This window comes from Triturus cristatus, chromosome 6 (genome assembly GCF_964204655.1).
Source record: "Triturus cristatus chromosome 6, aTriCri1.1, whole genome shotgun sequence".
NCBI lineage: Eukaryota > Metazoa > Chordata > Amphibia > Caudata > Salamandridae > Triturus > Triturus cristatus.
In genome coordinates, this window is record NC_140589.1 from 437,229,298 (window position 1) to 437,250,314 (window position 21,017).

At 46.9% G+C, this 21,017-nt stretch overlaps 1 protein-coding gene across 7 annotated transcripts in view; it reads left to right on the top strand.

The window, feature by feature from the left end:
* Window positions 1-21,017, top strand: part of MLIP (muscular LMNA interacting protein) — a 1,822,558-nt gene that overhangs the window by 954,926 nt on the left and 846,615 nt on the right. For 6 of the 7 annotated variants that reach the window (XM_085610855.1, XM_085610858.1, XM_085610860.1 and 3 more), the window contains one exon: window positions 11,548-11,913. The exons of the other annotated variant lie outside the window; for it this stretch is intronic. In XM_085610855.1, coding sequence (XP_085466981.1) covers window positions 11,548-11,913 — 366 coding nt within the window. The remainder of the gene's footprint in view (window positions 1-11,547; window positions 11,914-21,017) is intronic. 7 annotated transcript variants of the gene reach the window in all.

Sequence of the window (21,017 nt, forward strand, 5' to 3'; positions counted from 1 at the left end):
CCAATGTGTTATTCCACAGGTGCAGTATTGAAGTCGGAAGGACATATATTTCTGTGAAAAGTATTTGCAATGGACCAACACATATGTATGGAAGATGTTACAACAAATCTTAAAATCATGTATTTATTTGTATTCTGCCAAGTTCCCTGCTCTGCAACACCCAATGAACCTATCTGTACTCAATGCAGTTCAGTGCAGTCGAAGGCGGTCCTCCCTGACCCAAAGCAGGGTTCTTTGGACTTCGTTTGACCTGGGGTTTTGTCTTACTCTTTCATAATGGGTACTATCACACCTGAAGGCAAGCCCACAATTTCCCTACTATCTTGTGCTCTCTGCTAAAAATGAGAGCTGTGGATGTCCTGATCTCAAAAACGAAAAGACAATATTTTGGGAGTAATTTGCATTTTCTCTGCTTTCCTATCTTGCCATTAAGTTGGATAGTAGTAACTGACTAATTTGTAAAGCTCATTCGAAACACTGAATATTATTAAAGGGCTTCAGCAAACAGCATTTTGAAAAGTAAAGGCTTGGAAACTTACATCTGGGTCAGGTCACGGTGAGCAAGAGCGCTCTTAACATTGCAAGGGTTTCGGTTTCTAGGGAAACACTTTAGGCGGCACGTCTAAGGTGTGAATGTAGGCAAATTGCATCCTTTGTGTTGTAAGTTCTCCGCCTGGAGACCGTCAAGCCGCACACTATGGGGGAGAATAGGACAACGCCCCTTACTCCAGCTTCCATAGCACATTTTAGTTGCAATTGGAAGTAGAAGGGGCATTGGACAAAGCAGAGACCTGGGAGCAAGGTTTTAAAATTGTCAGCCCGGTATTCACAGAAGCTTCGGGGAAGTTACCCTTTTAATGACATCAAAATTAAAGCTTAAAAACTATACTTTTAAAGAGTACCCAAAAAACCACCAAGATTTATGATTTTAAATTGAAAAGTGCTCCCTTCATTGTGATGTGTGAATGAACACATTTAAGCCCTCAGAACCAGCTTTAAAACAGTTCAACCAGTGCAGAAACACCTGGCACTGACCTTGGAGGGCGGGCAGGGTGCTGTATTTAAAAAGTGTATTTAAAAATAACTTATGGGTATTAATACAAGTGCTGCAGCTTTCCTTGTGTGTCCAGCAGTTTTCAGTCCATAGTAAAAATGTCAAGATAACTCTGGAGCTTAATGTTTCTGCAGGCCAGAGATTGAGTTTTGTCTTGTCGCAGTTTTGGCTCATCATAAAGTAGCACAGAGGGTTAATGTGCCCACTGCAAAGAACGTGTACCATGTACATAGTAGAAATGAGTGTAAGTGAACAACGTGTAGCACTACAAAAAGAGATGAAATGTATGTCAGAGAGGGGCTATGAAGAGGTGAGGGGCAGTGTGGGAGGGTGGTAATGAGTGTATTCATGGAGAAGGAGGTCATGGGGCTCATCAAAAGATGACACTACAATTGTCATAAGTAAAGCAGGGTGGTGCCAGCATATTAATGATTGAGAAAAAACATTTTAGCATTTTCTCTAACCGTAACTTTTTTTTGTTGTTTTTACAAATGCTCACAACAGCATTAATTAGCTCCCACCCAGTATAGCCCAGTGCAGGACAAATGTAAGGACATGCAAAATTAACGTTATTTGGTTTTGCTTAATCACGTGAAATGTAAATCCTTTTTTAAGAGCTATATTTAAGCCCGAAATGCATCCTTGAATCATTTCTTGATGCAAGGATTCATTTTGGGCAAAGAAATATTACAAAGAAACAACAACAGTTGCTTGCATTCCCTTGTTTGTGTGTCTTCTCTGTAAATCTTTAGGACACATAGCACATTTTAACATGAAAGGGGTGCCATTGGTTGAAGTGGCATAAATGCACAATTTTGAGAATTTAGTGTAATAAGTATAACTCAAAATAGCCAAAATCACACAAATTATGCCTGCATAAATTAGATTTTGCTGAGGCCTTGAAAACGTTGAGTGCATTCTAGGGAAGATCAATGTTTCTGCTCTGCTCTAGAAGTAAGTGTACCAGATTGCCAAAGGTACCACAATTAGGCACCAAATCTGACATCGATTTTATAAACTGTATAATGAAAAAGCAGTGTTTTAAGAAACAGATGAACTTTGCAGGCAATAAAAACAGATTTGTGGCAAAATGTTTGCTGTAAGCGTCTTTTTTAATACTTCAACAACCCAAAAAGTCCTTGCTATACATTTTGCAGCAGATGCACTTGCACTGGGCTTAGGGGCACGAGAAGCTTAATGCACCACAGTTATAGGTATTTTGTTATTTACTGCCAAACAAGGGTTGGTAGACTTTTTGCTTACAATAAGGCCCTGGACAATCTTATTTTGCATTGAAAACACAATCGATGTTGGGCCAGCTGCCACTAAAACTGCATGGCAGTTAAGATTCCATTATGAGTGCCTCCTTAAATTGCTGCCCCTGCACAAACACATATTTGCAAAGGGGCTACAAGTACAAGTGTAGCAATAAAGGTCACATGCTGTAGATTTTTCTCCCAGGTCAAACCTGCTAATATTCAATTGGAGAAAAAGGGCAGGGAAATACTGGGACATACAGATTCTGATGCAGAACAAGGGTTTAACACAGGCATCTCCAACACCTGCAGCACTGGGGTATTTCTTAGGGGCCCCCATTCAGCCAATATCTATCAATATAAGTGAGATAGGGAACATCGAGGGACCCATACCGTATTCAGCAGGAAAGTGCCATCATTTTGAACCATGCTTTTAGAAACATCATTTTCATTTGTGCCGTCATTTGGAGGTAAAACCATGTTAAAAATGTTAAAATACACCGTGATAAACTACAATTCTAAAATATAGTGGAGTACAGTATATTTTTGATTTGTAAATTTTTTTTACATTTTTTTTATAATTACCACAGTACTTCTGAGGCTGTACCGTTGTACTGCAACCATTTAAAAAAAAATATATATAAAATGTAGAAATATTTTTCCCTGCCTATTACTACTTTAAATAAGTGGTAATAGGTAGGGAAAAATATCAAACCTAATCGTTAACTATACCTAAGTGCGGAATGCTGAACACAGCCAAAGAGTACTGGAAACAACATGACTACCTTTAATTTTTGTAAAGACAGTCATTAGGCAATCACATAATGTCTTGTCATTGCTATGTACGAAGGTAGTTTAGTGAAATACCACTAAATTTTGCAAAAGTACAGCATTACAGATATCACTAAGTTTAAATTCCTAATAACTTAAGTAATGCTTACCCTACTTAACTGTAGTAACAAGAAGAATCATCTGCACACTATAATGTATAATCCTGCCAAATTTCATGGAAATCCATTAAACTGTATTTATGCTACGTTTGATGCAAGAGTCTATGCCTTTCCTTTGAAATGTCTGTCCTTTCTGCTGCTAGTGTCCTTCTGGTAACCAAAGTGTGTTTAAATGCAAAGTGTGTTTAAGACTGCAGTACCGCATCCTGTCTACAGGGGCAGAGCTGAGCAGAAATATAAACACACTTGATGAAACACAAGTCCCCACAAGGCAATTTTTTAAAAAGTTGTAAAAATTGACACAGATGTTCATGAAGCCATTTTTTATCATTTAGAAGACATTGCCTTGTGGGGACCTGGGTTCAGGTCCCCACAGTGCAATCAAGTCCCCACAGCGTGAGTGTGTTATCACACCCAAGTCCCCACAAGGATAGTAACACAAACCCACACAGATATCCATGCTTGTGAGCGCACACACACACACACACGCACACACCCACACACACACACACACGCACGCACGCACACACGCACACGCACAGCTGAAGCATTTAGAGAAGCTATTATTCACCTTCTGGTAGACCACCCCTCCCCTGCTGCTCTGTTGTCGGAGCAGCCCCGCACCAAAGGCAAAGCTGCAGCCGAAGGACGCATAAAATGAGAATAACGCGAGTTATTATCTTTTTATGTTTCCTTTGCTTCACTGCTGCGAAGCAAAGGGGCCACGCATTTATACAATGACATCTGCTTGCAATGGTTTATTTCTAAACCCAGGTTCCAGGGCGCAAGGTGTCTTAGGGTGCGACTGCACCACCCACTGCTCCACCGCTGCTGCAAAATGCCAGCGCCAATGGCTTGGAAGCGCTGCTAATATTTTAATTTTGTAAATATATATTCAATTGCCAAACTGATGTGCTCTGCTAAAAATAGACAGACAGCACCCCATTTAGTGGTCCGTCATAAAAAGCTGCCGGCGTTAGGAATTAAGTGCCAGTGACGAGCACCAGGAAACACTAAGCTGCTGACGTGACACATTTGCTTTCTAAATGTGCAATATCTTCCCCTGCAGCTGCATTTGCTATTCTGTTAACAGAAGGTGTCAAGCACGTGCTTCTGTGACTTCATACAGGGCTAGCACATCCATATAATAGTGTATAGGTTCAGCCTTATGTAGTCACATGGTGACAGTGCTATATCCCCTGAATGTCAAGCGAATGCCCTTGACAGGGTAAAAAAAGCACAGTATCCAAGCCGAATGTGTGCTAGCTGTGTGAGTTAGCAAGCAAACAAGCTACTTACACTGTTTCTGTCTACACCACATATTTGTCTACTGTGACCTCTAGAGCTATGCCACCACTGAGGTATTCCAGGGTCTCTGCCAGATAGGCACTGCAGTGACTTATTTATTAGTACTAATACGATCACGAGAAAGACCTCGAGGCATCAGAGGTTCAGACCATAGATTTTGTGGCAGCCCAGGGATTATGCCCAATTTATCTGAATGCTTCACCAATATATGGACTCCATAATTCAATAGAGTGAAGGAAAAAAGAAAAGTAAGAGGTTTTCTTTTTGTGTGCTGATTATATTTTATAGCTTTGCACCCCACAGTCTTGCCACTTTGTCCAGTAACTTTCAGTTCAGTAACTATGATGAGGGCCCTGTAATTGTGTGGCTGAGGAGGACCCAATTATTCAGCATGGTTGTCTGAATTATGTGGCAAGATAATGCAAATTATGTGGTGTAATGAGGCACATTTAATGATAGTATTACGCTATTATATTTACATATGTTAACACTGTCTTGGCAAAAGTTGCACCTCATTAGTTCAAGTTTAACACTAAAATACAGCAATAGGGGGAGAATAAATGGTGGGGACTCCAATAAGTATATCACACCCCTAGTTTTTCGGCACCTAGTCTACAGGAGGGACCAGGTGTAGGTAAATTCCCTCCCTCTACATGACATGCAGTGGGAGGGAAAACCTGCGGGATGCACATGTCTGATGTCACACTGTCTATTTTGTAATTGGCAGCTATTTGTGCCTTTTGGGAGGAAACATTGGTATCATGTCCCCGTCCACATGTACATGATTGACTTGAGTTGAAAAAGGTCCCTCCCATATTCTCAAGTTTTAGATCAGTGATAGTGAATATTCATTATGTTATGTTAAATTGGATTTGTTGAGCGCTTAATACCGAAAAGGTCTCTAAGCGCTATAGAAGAAGAGTAGCGTAGAATCCAAGCAGTGCACTTGATCGCTATGTTAAGCCCAGGCTTCAACAAACAGGATGGTTTTCAGTTGTTTCCTAAAAGGGAGAAGGCGGTCTTCAGCTCGAAGTTGGCTGGGAAGCTTGTTCCAGAGAGTGGGAATAACGGAGGAGAAGGCCCTCCCTCCTTTGGAGACATAGTTGAAGCTGGGACAGTGAAGCAGACTCCCTGTGGAGGACCTAAGTACACGTCCTGGTACGTATTTTGTGAGGCGCTGTTTGATGTATGAGGGAGCTTGGCCATAAATGGCTTTATGGGCGATGCACAGGCCCTTGAATTTAGCCCTTTGTTTCACCGGGAGCCAGTGAAGGCGTTGGAGAAGAGTCGAGGCTTGAGTGTGTCTCGGTAATTTGAAAATGAGCCTAGCGGCATCATTCATTGCTATCTGCAGTCTTCTAACCAAGAAGTCAGGGAGACCAATGTACAGGGAGTTGGCATAATCGAGCTGGGCCAAGATAATGGCAGAAACAATAGTTCTCATAGTAGAAAATGAGAGAATGGGGGACAGTCTCCTTAGCAGTCGGAGAAGTCCCACACAGGTGCCAAAGACCGTGGAAACTTGGTTGGCCTGGGTAAGCTTGTCATCTATTTTGATGCCCAGGCTTTTGACCACCGGGATCGGGACAGGGGCCTCACCCAGCTCCTGGGGCCAGTACAGGGAGTTCCACGGATTGTGGTCATCTGACATTGCCAGGACTTCGGTTTTGTCAGGGTTAATTTTAAGTGAATTTGCCATCATCCAGTTGACCGTAAAACTTAAAATCTCTTTTGCCCTGGCTTGTGCATGGGGGGAGTTCTCAATGTGGAGAATGAGCTGCGTGTCATCTGCATAGTTAAAAATCTGGCAGTCCATATCCGATAAGGCCTTGATTAAAGGACTGAGATATATGTTGAACAGAAGATGTGAGAGTGCAGATCCTTGCGGGACTCCACAGGTAATAGGGCCTTTCTCCGAGACCCAATCGCCCATCTGGATTCTTTGGGTGCGATCTGTCAGAAAGGAGGCGACCCATTGTAGGGCAGGTCCTACCAATCCCAGTGAGCGTAATCTTTCCAGCAGAGTGACGTGATTATGTATGCTAATTCGGTTTGAAATTAGCCTCCATAAATAGATTTGTTTTACTTTGAATATAATTAGACACACCAGAGGCCCAGCTACAAACTGGGGCACTCAGGGTGATATGCTAAAGTTATGGTGATTGTTCACTATTTCAATTCATTTCTAACAAGCGTATTTTGCGAAATGAAAAACATACCTAGACCCAGAAACTCAGACAGACACCACACACATTTAAAAACGTATAGCCTCCAGCGTATATACATATACATCGTTTCTCGTGTGCAATGATACTCACCCACAACTGGTGGGTATCATATATCTCAAGAGCGAGGTTAGGGCTCCCTTTAATTACACACTACGGACAGAAAATAGTGAGGTAAAAGGGGGAGAAAGGATCAGTAATCGAAAGATCGCATTATTGAGTTCCCCATGCCTGAGTTCCTGGAGACTCCCTACTTCGGACGACAAGCATACTGGAATACATTATCACTTACTTCATAAAGAGATTTCCCCGGCCATTCGCCTAAACTTGTAATGGTATCCTGAATTCAATCTGGAATACCTCCTTGGAGACTGGGATCTTTCCAACTAGTTGGAAAAAGGCCTTTGTTCGGCCTCTTCTCAAGAAAGTGGATGCTGATCCAGCAGAGCCCAAAAATGTTAGGCCTATTACTCTCCTGCCGGCACCTGCCTAAATCTTAGAAAAAGAAGCCCAGAGAAAACTTTCAGAATTTCTAGAATCTAATAATCATCTTCACGACTCTCAGTCGGAGTTTAGGACAGGATACAGTACGGAGACAGCCCTTCTGGAGGTGGCAGAATCAATTTGTGAAACCTTAGATCAGGGAAACTGTGCAATGTTGATGCTGCTGGATCTGTCCGCAGCCTTTGACACGGTTCCCATAGGATCCTCCTGAACAGATTACATCATTTAGGAGTAACAGGGACTGTCTTGAGCTGCTTTCGCTCATTTCTTGAAGGACGGTCGCAACAAGTATTTTTGCACCCCTATGTCTCTAGCTCTGGCCCTATGCCTTATGGGGTTCCACAGGGTTCGGCTCTATGCCCCACACTTTTTTATGTGTATCTGACTCCCCTTGCGGCAATTGTAGAAAAATGGGGGGTGAAGGTTGTCTCGTATGCAGATGACACTCAACTTGTGTTCTCTTTTAAAGAACAAAGCGAGATAGCCTTCGCCAATTTTAGACAATGTCTCCTAAATATTTCATCATGGATGACGGACAGCTGCCTAAAGCTGAACACTGATAAGACGGAGGTCTTATTTTTCAATCAACCAATTCTTCCATGCACTGAGCTATGGTGGCCAGCCGAGCTAAGCCCACCCCTGCTACCTGTATCCTCGGCGAGGAATTTGGGTGTCAGGTTCGATTCCCGACTTACAGGCAAGGCACAAATTACACGTGTGTCCCCTCAGTACTTTTGGAAACTTAAGGCCCTGCGTAGATTCCTTCACTTCCTGCCGATGGATTGCAGGAAGTCAGTGGTCTATGCCCTAATCACATCTCAACTCGAATATGCTAATAGCCTCTATATTGGTCTCCCGGAGTATTTGATGAGGAGACTACAGCTCATTCAAAATGCAGCAGCCAGGCTAATCAGGAATGTGCCACTGCAACATCATATCACCCCCCATCTACGCAGCCTACTTTGGTTACCAGTGAGGAGAAGGGTACAGTTTAAAGCTCTAATATTGGCACACAGAGCAATAAGAGGGGCAGGTCCTCATTATCTGAAGCAGAGGCTCCAGAAATACCATCAAGCGAGGGCACTCAGATCTAACAGTTATAATCTTTTGGTCACTCCTCGCTTTAGGAAGGCAATGATTGGCGGCCGTGCGTTCTCTGTCAAAACTGCTACATTATGGAATACTATGCCCAATGATGTCAGAAATGTAGAGGCAGAAATCCCGTTTAGGAAGGCTCTTAAGACTTGGCTTTTTGGTTTGCCCTAGATACAGTGATCCTCCCTGGTCTCTCCTCCTCTCAGTTAGGATGCTAGCGCCGGGACATTTCCGATGGAGGTTGCCGAGCGCTCTATAAGTGGTATTAATAATAATAATAATAAACTTGCCCTTGTCCTCCCGGCTTCAGGTAGAGGTGTGCTGAGAGGACACCGGTATTTCCATGTTATTTCCTCATGGGCGCAGGCGTCTTCTGCATCACGTGGCCTGCGCGCAACATCTAGCGTGCATGTCTGAAGACGTCAAAACCCATTGATTCATGGGCAATGTACTATAGATGCTTCTTTGTGCGGGCTTATCAAACAGAATGGAGGAGTGAGTGTATAAAACCAATTAAATTATACACCAGATATTGGCAATTTAAATTAAGTGTGTTTTATCAGCTGGAACGCCCATCGCAAGTATATTGTCCCTGTTACTTCTTTTGAAAAATGGCCTGAGAATTTAAGTCATATTTAAAGAGACCACAATGCATGTTTACAGTGCAAGACAGTCCAATAATTGTAAAACATCCAAAGATCAAAAGATACACCGGAAATCATCCTTGCAATGCAGGCACCCTTGCACTCTGGCTCAATGATGTCTGTGTTGGCGCTATGCAACTTTTTTTGCACCAGCGCAAGAGAAAACACAGGGATGTGCCATATTCTTGTAAATATGGTGCATCCCTGAATATTTGAAATGGCGGAGCTCAACGCAGCATATTTGCTTTCAGTGTCACGCTGCATCATTTCATTGTAAATATAATGGTTCCTATGGTTCCTCAGTCAGAAAAGAATCTTGACTGAAGTTGCTCCTACGCTATAATATTTTCAAAAGTACAGGATGGTTGCAAAATCTCCAAATTCTCTATAAACTCTTCTGTCTGCGCATGGTGGTTCTGGGCCCAAGCAGGTGATAATATTTAAAGGCCTGGCAGAGTAGGGTAATCTTAAGTAGCGATTAACTGATGTCACATGGTACTTAATTTAGACTAGAAAGGAGAGGATGGAAGTATATTTTTAAACTGGTTGGAGAATGTCCAACCCCTCTTCCAAGCAAGAACGTTTGCATTTATTGCCTACAATATATTTTTGGTGATGTAGCCTCCACAACTACCAAGTGGTCCAATGTGATCAATTTCTGTCTTTTATCCAGTAGCTGCATTTGCCATATCTGCCATCGAGCCATGTGTGTGGCTTTGAGAGTGAAAGAGTGAGACAGGGGGGGGGAGAGAGAGAGAGAGAGAGAGAGAGAGAGAGAGAGAGAGTGTCCAGTTGTTAGAATTAAACATTGAGGTAGAGTTAAACGCACATAAGTGAGACCTGTGATGTAAACAATCAAGAGATTAAGCACACACACGTGAGGGGATCTAGGTGCAAATGGGTGAAAGAGAAATTGGTGTATTCAAGTTAGAGGAGTATATATACACCCAGGTGAAATGTGCTATAGCCCCATATATGAGAATAAGTTATGGGAACTGAGGGAATTGGAACTACACACACATAGGAGAGAGAGGCATTTGATGCTCACCCAAGAGTTTGAGCTTTGTGTATTCAGATGTGGCCCTGGGAGCACACACATGAAAGTGAGCTAGGCACCCAGGTGAGGCTGAGCCACTGGCAGGTGAGGACTGTTTGGTAGACCCAGGACACTTGGGCTACATGGTCACAGATGATCTGAGTGTAGTTGACTTGCACACTTAAAAAAGTAATGCTGTCTAAAGGTGAGGGAGGCATGTATGTACAAAGGCAAGATTTGGCTTGAGACACACAGGTGAGAATGTGCCTTATGGACACAATAGGTGACAGAGACAGTACATGTACACAGGTAATATGTTTTTTGTGAAAACAGTTGTAACAATGCAAGGTGCACACAGCTATGAGATTTCTAGATGCTTGCGAGTGAGACGTGGTTAGGTGTACAGATAGTTCACACAAGCAAAATAGAGGTAGGAGAATCAGGCTTAGATAAAAAAAATGTTCTGTAGGGTTAAACCTATTACTAGAGTTCCAAGCTGCAATACAGTTTTTGGCATGTCTATTTACGCGAATATCATAATTAGTGTATCAGTATATGTGTTCAACCTACGCCTAGGACGGCAAGATCCACAGCCCATTTATTTGACATGTACAAAACAATAAAAGTACATGGAACTTATCTAAATGTAAGTCATTTAAAGAGTCAGTGATTATTCTTGAAAATCTGGTGCGGGTCCAGTTTTTCCTAGACCTACATTGGATTCTCTTTGTGTACATGAAACCAAGCAGTTATAATTATTAACATTTTTAGGCTAGGTATAGGTTGCAAAAACTGTTTATCAAACTAAATGTATGCAGATAGGCTCAGATAAGCCTGCACATGTGCAGCCCTCAGGGCTAGCCTCAGATTAATGATTGCCCTCTTCTGAGACCTCACTGTGTATATGTAGCAATGCCTAGTGATACACTGGCTTTTCCTTGGCATGTAGAGATTCTGCCTGGGTGTTTGAGGCTGTAAGTAGGCATTTCAGCCAAATGATTGTGGTCCCCAAATGATTGTGCTGGGCATTTGAATCTGGGCCTTTGTATTTGAATTTATACAGCTTTCGCCTTTGTTTAAGATGACTGCCCTTATGGCATTCCATCATTACACTCCTGGAATATCATGTTAATATATGGTTGGTAATTAAAATACTTTTATTATATTGCTTAGAAGTTGTTTTTAAATTGAATGAAGTTTCTTTCTGTAATGTCACTAGGGTCACAGGTCATGTGATCACTTTCTGTGATGACATTAGAGGTCATATGATGTGTAATGTCACTTCCGTTACCCTTGACATTTTAATGAATTAACATGCATAGTCACAAATTGCCCATGCAACACTCTACCCATCACTGCAGTCATTTTAGATGTAAGAATACTAAATATTTAACATTGCTAGGTCATTTGCAACTCTTGAGAGCATGTAATATTAAATATTTGATAAATCTGACATATCATATCATATTTTTCAGTCAAACATAGCCTCTAAATATTGGACCTTAGAAAGTGGAAGCTGCAGAGACATTGGAAGAGATTTGAACTATCCCTGCAAGAAAGACATTTTTACTCAAGAAAAAGAGGCTGCCTTGGACACATTTGTAGACATGGAACATAATGACATCTTTCAGGCTGAATATGTCTTTGTTATGGATTCTGATGATGAAGAGGACACAAGTATTCCTAGCAGTATCAATGAGAAATCATATTCAATGTCGAAGCAATATCAACCTATGCCATCAGCTGTATCATTAACATCATTGGAATCAAGAAGTACAACTACACCAGTTGGCACAGTTACCATTTCTGCACCACGATTCTCTAAATCTTCACAGGAAGAGGTATCTATTGTTCAAAATAAGTCATGTGTTGCCATGTCCTGTTATATTATGCTATGCTATGATGTGTTTTGCTATTTTGTTATATGTTATGCTACACTCTTCCGTAAAATTATGCTGTTATATATGTTATGCTACGTGCTGTTTTGTTTGTTACGTTATGCTATGTTGTTATATTATGTAATAATATGCTTATATGAAGCAATGCTGCTATGTTATGTTATGCTATTTTTAGAAAGCGGAGCGTGATTCTTTTAACCGCATGATTTATTTTTCAAGTGGAAAACAAGCATGTGGATCAATGACATGTACGTTTCTAAACCTAGAGATAATGCCTACCTGTAACCGATTGCCTCTCTCTGTAAAGGTACTTGTTTACATAATAATACCCAAATGTACTGTTCATGGCATCGCACATGATGTGACAAATGACATCACAAATGACATCCATGGCATCTTAGTGGATACTACATATCACTTTGCCATAGACATTATAGATACAATCACTACGGTTAGCATTTCTTTGTTTGAATATATGTTGTTATTTAATCATGTTAAACTGTTAATTTCTGGAATTTATTGGAATAGTAATTCTGAGGTCATAAGTATGCATTTAAAGGGTAAGTTATGGTTTCCGCACTTAACCATAACTGACCAGTTTCAGGGGTTACTAAGCAGTTTCACACCAAAGCAGGCAACAGCACATCTCTCTTTAAGTCTTGACTCTTACAAAGTTGGGTGTAAATCGGATCATTGTTTTTTGATGTAATGGAGAGCAAAGTTCATTTGCAAATACCCTTGGATGGATTGGCAAAAACGTAAAAGGCCAAAACTAAGGGACTTGCATAATTTGATTGGAAGGTTTTATACATGTTAATCAAAAAGGCATTTTTTTCATTAATGCATTTGTTAGAAATGGGATTTCTGGTTGGCTGAGGCTTGCGCCAAAGTCAGGCAGAAACCACCACTCTAGTCAGGGCAAGGAAGTTACACGCCAAAGATAACCCCTGCTCACCCCCTTGGTAGCTTGGCACGAGCAGACAGGCTTATCCCTGAGGCGATGTGTAAAGCGTTTGCGCGCGCACCCAGCAACAACACCCAAGGCCCACCACAAAGGAAACTCCACACAAGGTATTATATAAAAATAACCTTTGTATTATACACAACACATTAGATAAAAACACACACTTTACAATGTGCCAACAGGCACAGGCAGAATTTACAAGGGATTATATATACAGGGGACAGGGCCACATGGACCACTGTCAGGAATTAGCACTTTGTAGGAATAATATTTGAGAACATAGCACACAATCACTGTAGCACTAAAAATAGAACATGTAGCACACAACCAGTAACTACTGGTATCAGAACGTACCACCTACGCAACCCTAACCACCTTTAGGAATACCACGCAGGGAACTAGGACCTCACTAGTACCACCTGTACTAAGGAGAAAACAACCACCTAAGTATCACTCTACCTGTAGGGGTCTAAGCACATAAACACAGGATGCATAAAATACATTTAGAGGTGTAAACACAATTCAGGACAGAAAATATCATGAAGGCATTGCGCAGGCGCAAAAAGTACATGTATGAAAATCACCAAGTGCCCTAGGGGAGGGCACAACACAAGATAACTGTCCGCAGGCCAACTGGCCTCTCAGGATGCAGAAATACCCAATATACAAGAATGTCAGGGCGCGACTGCGCAGGCTGCGCAAGCCCGGCGCACAAGGCACAACCTAAACGTTGCAGCTGCCCACGAAGTGCTGGGCAGCTGTAGGGACTGGGGCCTGGGCACCTCTGTGCCTTTCAAAACAAAAATATGCAGCACGTGAGCCACCTAGGCTCTGGAAGTACTATGCCCAAACGTTGGAGCCTCACAGGCTCTGGAACCACATAAGCACCACATAAGAGCCTCACGGGGCTCCGTGAACCATTAGGCCCCTGTCGTGAGAGCCTCTCTGGGCTCTAGAACAAGAATGGCCCCGTAACGTTGGAGCCTTCTTGGGGCTCAGGGCAAACCAATGCGGGTCGTTGGAGCACACCAGTGCTCGAGAAAATAATGCGGGCCCCTTCGTTGGAGCCTCGCGGGGGCTCAGAGACACTGCGGCGCGTGGGAGCCTCGTGGGCTCCACGCACCATAGAAATGCCCTCGGAAGGTTGGAGTCCCGCTCGGGACTTTGAAACAACAATGGCCCCAACCGTTGGAGTCCCGCTCGGGGGACTCAGCAAGATAGCAGGCACCAGCGTGGGAGCGACCCCCCCCCTCACTCACCGGGGCTTCGTCGAGGTAACTCCCTGCTGGTTCTCTGCTTCGGTCCCTCGCAGCGGGGCGGCGGAGCTTCTTCTCTGCGTGGGGAGGCTCCGGCAGCAGTACGTCTTCTTCAGCGGTGGGGGCAGGCACCGGCAATGTGCCTCGGGCCCCCTCCGCTTCTGCTAGCCGGCTGGTGCACTTGCGGGGCTCTCCTCAGCTCACGGGAGCCCCGGTCATCTCTACGTCGTTCCGCTTCTCTCGGGGAAGCACGGGGTAGGCCCCCGTCCGCTTCCTGTGTTAGGCCACGCCCCTGTCCCTTCCGAGGCTGCCTGACTTCCTGGTTCGCCGCGTTCGTGGCTCGGGCCGGCGGCGGTGAAGCGGGGACAACGAGGGGTAGGCTCCCTCTTACTTGAGGTGAATAAACGGGGTGGGCACCCGATAACTAAATAATTAAATAAGCGGGGTGGGCACCCGCCAACGACCACCACAATGTCCCTGGCAGGGTGGGCACCTGCCAGGGGACTTCAGGATCGCCAAAACACGGGGCAAATGCCGGGTGGGCACCGGTTTGTAGAATTAAAACGCTCCTAGCGCTAAGGATAAAAAGTAGAGCGCTCTCAGCGCTAGAGGCCAATAAAAGCTCCCAGACGCTCTAGGGAGAATAAGCCCAAAGTCCAGCAATAAGGTCCTTCAAGAGCAGGGGGGCAAGGCTGGACCCAGAGCCAGCTCACTGGGCCTCCAGGCAGGGAGGTAATCCAAGTGGCGGTCCTCTGGTCCAGCAGCAGCAGCAGCCCCCCTCAGGTAAGATCCTGGCAGAGAACAGTTTCTGTGGGGACACAGCCCCATTTTTATACAGGCAAACCCTTTGTTCTGGGTTCAGGGTGAGGGGGAAAACCAGTCGCAGCTGGTTGGGGAGCACCCTTGATGTGCTCAGCCCCTCACTCTATTCACTGGAAGGGCTAGGGTCGTCAGTCGCACCACAGGGGGCGGGGCCAGCATTGTGTTTGGAAAACCCTGTCCTATTCAGGACCCAGGTGGACTCCTCCCACCCATCTAGCTGCTGATCTCCCCACTCACCACTGGGTGACTCATCCTGACACTGGGGAATCCCTAGCCCGTCACATGACATGACCAGCCAATCACGCGACAGACACACTGCACACAGAAGTGCCCACTTCTAGAAGTGGCACTTCCACACTAGGTACATACACGCCGCACACATCATCGCGCAGCATTCACTCCCACGAGTCCGCACATACCAAACTCGGGCCTGCACACCCCACGCATCAGGAACTACTAGGGACACATACATTCCCCATGCATTCCTATGGGAGGGCAGGCCTATCTCACCACATGCACTCAGAGCACGCACGCACTTTACCCTGGGACACAGGGAAAGTGCGCAGAAACCAAACAATCACCACACCAAGTCACCAGTAAAAATCAAAAAAGTTCAGGGGTGAACCTGCCAGAAGGGCCAAGTCCAACACAACCCCCTTCCAGCCAAAACGCAGGGCAGCCCAATCACCACCGTGATGGACTTCCCTGCTTGGGGCGATAGAACACGGACGCGGGCCCGCAACTGCAGGGACACCCTCCGGTTCTACGCCACGGTGAACCCATGGAATTCTTTCTAACACCACTGTCTGGACCAACTGGGCTACCCCACTGGTACTCCCAAGCTGTCCGCGGCCAAGACCAGGCCCTAGGCCACCCAGGTGCCACTGGTCTTTGCCTAACCACAGAGTGGGGGGTAGTAACCCCTGGCACATAGCGGCCATTCTCCACTCTTCCTCTCTGAAAGACAGGACTAGACTGCCACTGGTTCTCCAGCCTAGGGTCTACACCCTCAGGCGGACCAGGAGTCTCAGGGAAGGCTCTCCTCCCCCTACCTCTTCTCCTAGGGTTCCTCCTCCTCTGGCGAGGGGTACACCTAGAACGCCATTCCAACCCAGGGTTTAACCCCTCAGGTTGTACCGGGGGCAGAGGTGGGCTCTCCCACCCTCTGCACCCCCTTCCAGAACCCTGCTCCCTACCAACTGGGGCGGTACCTCTGGAAGAAGAACTGGTCGGGACGCTGATTACAGACGTCCCACCCTTCAGGTCAGGCTGATCCCGAACCTGGCCTTCCAACCTCCGGCCTAGAACCTTTGGTGGAATAATTGCCTGGCACTCCAGGACTTCTGGGGATCTCCACTCCCTCCCCCTGAGGCTATCAAATGACACGTATGTCGAGCGACTGTCTGTCTGGCGCTGATCTCCCGTCCCCTGTCCACCTGACAGTGCGCGGAGATCCCCCAGAACAGAAGTGGTGTCACCCTGGTCACTACACGGGAACCTAGCCCAACTGGGAAGTCCCTGACCCACCGGCTCTTCCACTGGGGAACTCATCCCCCAATCACTCACGCTGGACTCCTGTACCCTCCCTACCGGAGCGGTACCGCCAGACTCCAGAACCACAGGAGCCCTGGTTACAGGTGCCCCAGGTCCTCCACTCACTAAGAGATCTTCCTCAAGTGGACTAACAGGACAGCCTAGGTCCCCAACTTGGTGTTCCCTCATGAAACCATCCAAGTCCTGAGGTACGGTTTCGGGCGTCTGGGGACCCTCGGTCACCCCCTCACTCCTGCTCCACTGAGCCAGGCAGCGAGCCCCTACACCCTCCTCGCTATCCTGGGACCTAGCTGGGCTACACTGAGCCTCCTCCACCACGCTGGGCTGGAGGATCTCTGACCCACTATTGTTGGAATCACTCACTAATGACACTAGAGAACCTCTGGCCCTTTCCCAGCGGTCTGCTTCCTCTGCAAGTTCAAATGGACAAAAAGAGTTATACCTCAACAGGTGTTGGCGCAACCCTGGAGAACAACTACTGAGCATCTGCTCCTTGATAATAATATTTAGTACTCCATCCAAATCCTGCTCCGGGTTAAACACCAACCAGTCCACCAGGGCATCATGACATTCTTCCACAGCCTCCTCCCAAGACTGGTGAGACAGCTTCTTACTGCCCCTGAACTTCAACCTACATTCCTCCTCTCGGGAACAAGGTACCACACTCAGGGAACTGGGACTGGGACTCTCTATACTGCACTTTATATTGCTGCCCCCCCTGGACTCCACCCTCACTGGGGAATCCAGAAAACTACCACTGCGCTCAGGGGACAGGGAAAGGGGTGAGGCGCTATCTTCTACGCTGGACCCAGCAAGGGACTCCCTACCTACGGGGTCCTCACTCTCTACTGGCGTCCAGGTACTGTCATCTTCTTCTGAGTCTTCAGGGCTCCCCACAGACCCACCACCCTCCAGGTGTGAGGCCCGGGCCCTTTCTTCCTCACTGCGCTCACGTTTCCATTCATCTGCTTGCCATCCAATCATGTAGTTCCTCAATTCGTACACCGTGTCTGACTCTCTCACCCCTATGTTTCTCTCTCTACAGAACCTTTCCAACTCCTGCATACTGTAATAAACTAGATCACTGAGATCAAAAGCAGGCTCCATTCTGGCAGACGTTCTAGAGAAAAGATCACACAGGGAACCTAGGGGTCTGAGTTTAACAGGAGTACACAATTCACAAAAATATTCAGCAAGCTCTCTAACCCAGAGAACTCACACTCACTTGCCTAGTGCCACTCACCACTCATCCACACACAACCCTCCCCTCGGACTGGTAAGGCAGTTTCTACCACCCCTGATTCCTCAACCTGACCACCACGTGACCCAGGTACCAACTCTGGGCGCAGGGCGGGGGACAAATGTACAGGACACTATTACGCTGCCACCACTGGATCCCACCCTCTGGTGAATCCAGAAACACAATGCACTAAGGGGGATGATCTACCCTCCCGAGCTAGGGACACCTAACTCACAGTGCACAAAAACACATTTCCAAAGAAATGACAATTAAAAACAAACTTAGAACAATAATCCCTATACCATGTGATTTATCTAAATGCAGAGTTTTGTAGTGCGGCCAGTTGCCGCTGCGGTACAGCGCAAACGCAAGTCCAAATCCCACCGCTGATCACCAATGTTAGAAATGGGATTTCTGGTTGGCTGAGGCTTGCGCCAAAGTCAGCCAGAAACCACCACTCTAGTCAGGGCAAGGAAGTTACACGCCAAAGATAACCCCTGCTCACCCCCTTGGTAGCTTGGCACGAGCAGACAGGCTTATCCCTGAGGCGATGTGTAAAGCGTTTGCGCGCGCACCCAGCAACAACACCCAAGGCCCACCACAAAGGAAACTCCACACAAGGTATTATATAAAAATAACCTTAGTATTATACACAACACATTAGATAAAAACACACACTTTACAATGTGCCAACAGGCACGGGCAGAATTTACAAGGGATTATATATACAGGGGACAGGGCCACATGGACCACTGTCAGGAATTAGCACTTTGTAGGAATAATATTTGAGAACATAGCACACAATCACTGTAGCACTAAAAATAGAACATGTAGCACACAACCAGTAACTACTGGTATCAGAACGTACCACCTACGCAACCCTAACCACCTTTAGGAATACCACGCAGGGAACTAGGACCTCACTAGTACCACCTGTACTAAGGAGAAAACAACCACCTAAGTATCACTCTACCTGTAGGGGTCTAAGCACATAAACACAGGATGCATAAAATACATTTAGAGGTGTAAACACAATTCAGGACAGAAAATATCATGAAGGCATTGCGCAGGCGCAAAAAGTACATGTATGAAAATCACCAAGTGCCCTAGGGGAGGGCACAACACAAGATAACTGTCCGCAGGCCAACTGGCCTCTCAGGATGCAGAAATACCCAATATACAAGAATGTCAGGGCGCGACTGCGCAGGCTGCGCAAGCCCGGCGCACAAGGCACAACCTAAACGTTGCAGCTGCCCACGAAGTGCTGGGCAGCTGTAGGGACTGGGGCCTGGGCACCTCTGTGCCTTTCAAAACAAAAATATGCAGCACGTGAGCCACCTAGGCTCTGGAAGTACTATGCCCAAACGTTGGAGCCTCACAGGCTCTGGAACCACATAAGCACCACATAAGAGCCTCACGGGGCTCCGTGAACCATTAGGCCCCTGTCGTGAGAGCCTCTCTGGGCTCTAGAACAAGAATGGCCCCGTAACGTTGGAGCCTTCTCGGGGCTCAGGGCAAACCAATGCGGGTCGTTGGAGCACACCAGTGCTCGAGAAAATAATGCGGGCCCCTTCGTTGGAGCCTCGCGGGGGCTCAGAGACACTGCGGCGCGTGGGAGCCTCGTGGGCTCCACGCACCATAGAAATGCCCTCGGAAGGTTGGCATCCCGCTCGGGACTCTGAAACAACAATGGCCCCAACCGTTGGAGTCCCGCTCGGGGGACTCAGCAAGATAGCAGGCACCAGCGTGGGAGCGACCCCCCCCCTCACTCACCGGGGCTTCGTCGAGGTAACTCCCTGCTGGTTCTCTGCTTCGGTCCCTCGCAGCGGGGCGGCGGAGCTTCTTCTCTGCGTGGGGAGGCTCCGGCAGCAGGACGTCTTCTTCAGAGGTGGGGGCAGGCACCGGCAATGTGCCTCGGGCCCCCTCCGCTTCTGCTAGCCGGCTGGTGCACTTGCGGGGCTCTCCTCAGCTCACGGGAGCCCCGGTCATCTCTACGTCGTTCCGCTTCTCTCGGGGAAGCACGGGGTAGGCTCCCGTCCGCTTCCTGTGTTAGGCCACGCCCCTGTCCCTTCCGAGGCTGCCTGACTTCCTGGTTCGCCGCGTTCGTGGCTCGGGCCGGCGGCGGTGAAGCGGGGACAACGAGGGGTAGGCTCCCTCTTACTTGAGGTGAATAAACGGGGTGGGCACCCGATAACTAAATAATTAAATAAGCGGGGTGGGCACCCGCCAACGACCACCACAATGTCCCTGGCAGGGTGGGCACCTGCCAGGGGACTTCAGGATCGCCAAAACACGGGGCAAATGCCGGGTGGGCACCGGTTTGTAGAATTAAAACGCTCCTAGCGCTAAGGATAAAAAGTAGAGCGCTCTCAGCGCTAGAGGCCAATAAAAGCTCCCAGACGCTCTAGGGAGAATAAGCCCAAAGTCCAGCAATAAGGTCCTTCAAGAGCAGGGGGGCAAGGCTGGACCCAGAGCCAGCTCACTGGGCCTCCAGGCAGGGAGGTAATCCAAGTGGCGGTCCTCTGGTCCAGCAGCAGCAGCAGCCCCCCTCAGGTAAGATCCTGGCAGAGAACAGTTTCTGTGGGGACACAGCCCCATTTTTATACAGGCAAACCCTTTGTTCTGGGTTCAGGGTGAGGGGGAAAACCAGTCGCAGCTGGTTGGGGAGCACCCTTGATGTGCTCAGCCCCTCACTCTATTCACTGGAAGGGCTAGGGTCGTCAGTCGCTCCACAGGGGGCGGGGCCAGCATTGTGTTTGGAAAACCCTGTCCTATTCAGGACCCAGGTGGACTCCTCCCACCCATCTAGCTGCTGATCTCCCCACTCACCACTGGGTGACTCATCCTGACACTGGGGAATCCCTAGCCCGTCACATGACATGACCAGCCAATCACGCGACAGACACACTGCACACAGAAGTGCCCACTTCTAGAAGTGGCACTTCCACACTAGGTACATACACGCCGCACACATCATCGCGCAGCATTCACTCCCACGAGTCCGCACATACAAAACTCGGGCCTGCACACCCCACGCATCAGGAACTACTAGGGACACATACATTCCCCATGCATTCCTATGGGAGGGCAGGCCTATCTCACCACATGCACTCAGAGCACGCACGCACTTTACCCTGGGACACAGGGAAAGTGCGCAGAAACCAAACAATCACCACACCAAGTCACCAGTAAAAATCAAAAAAGTTCAGGG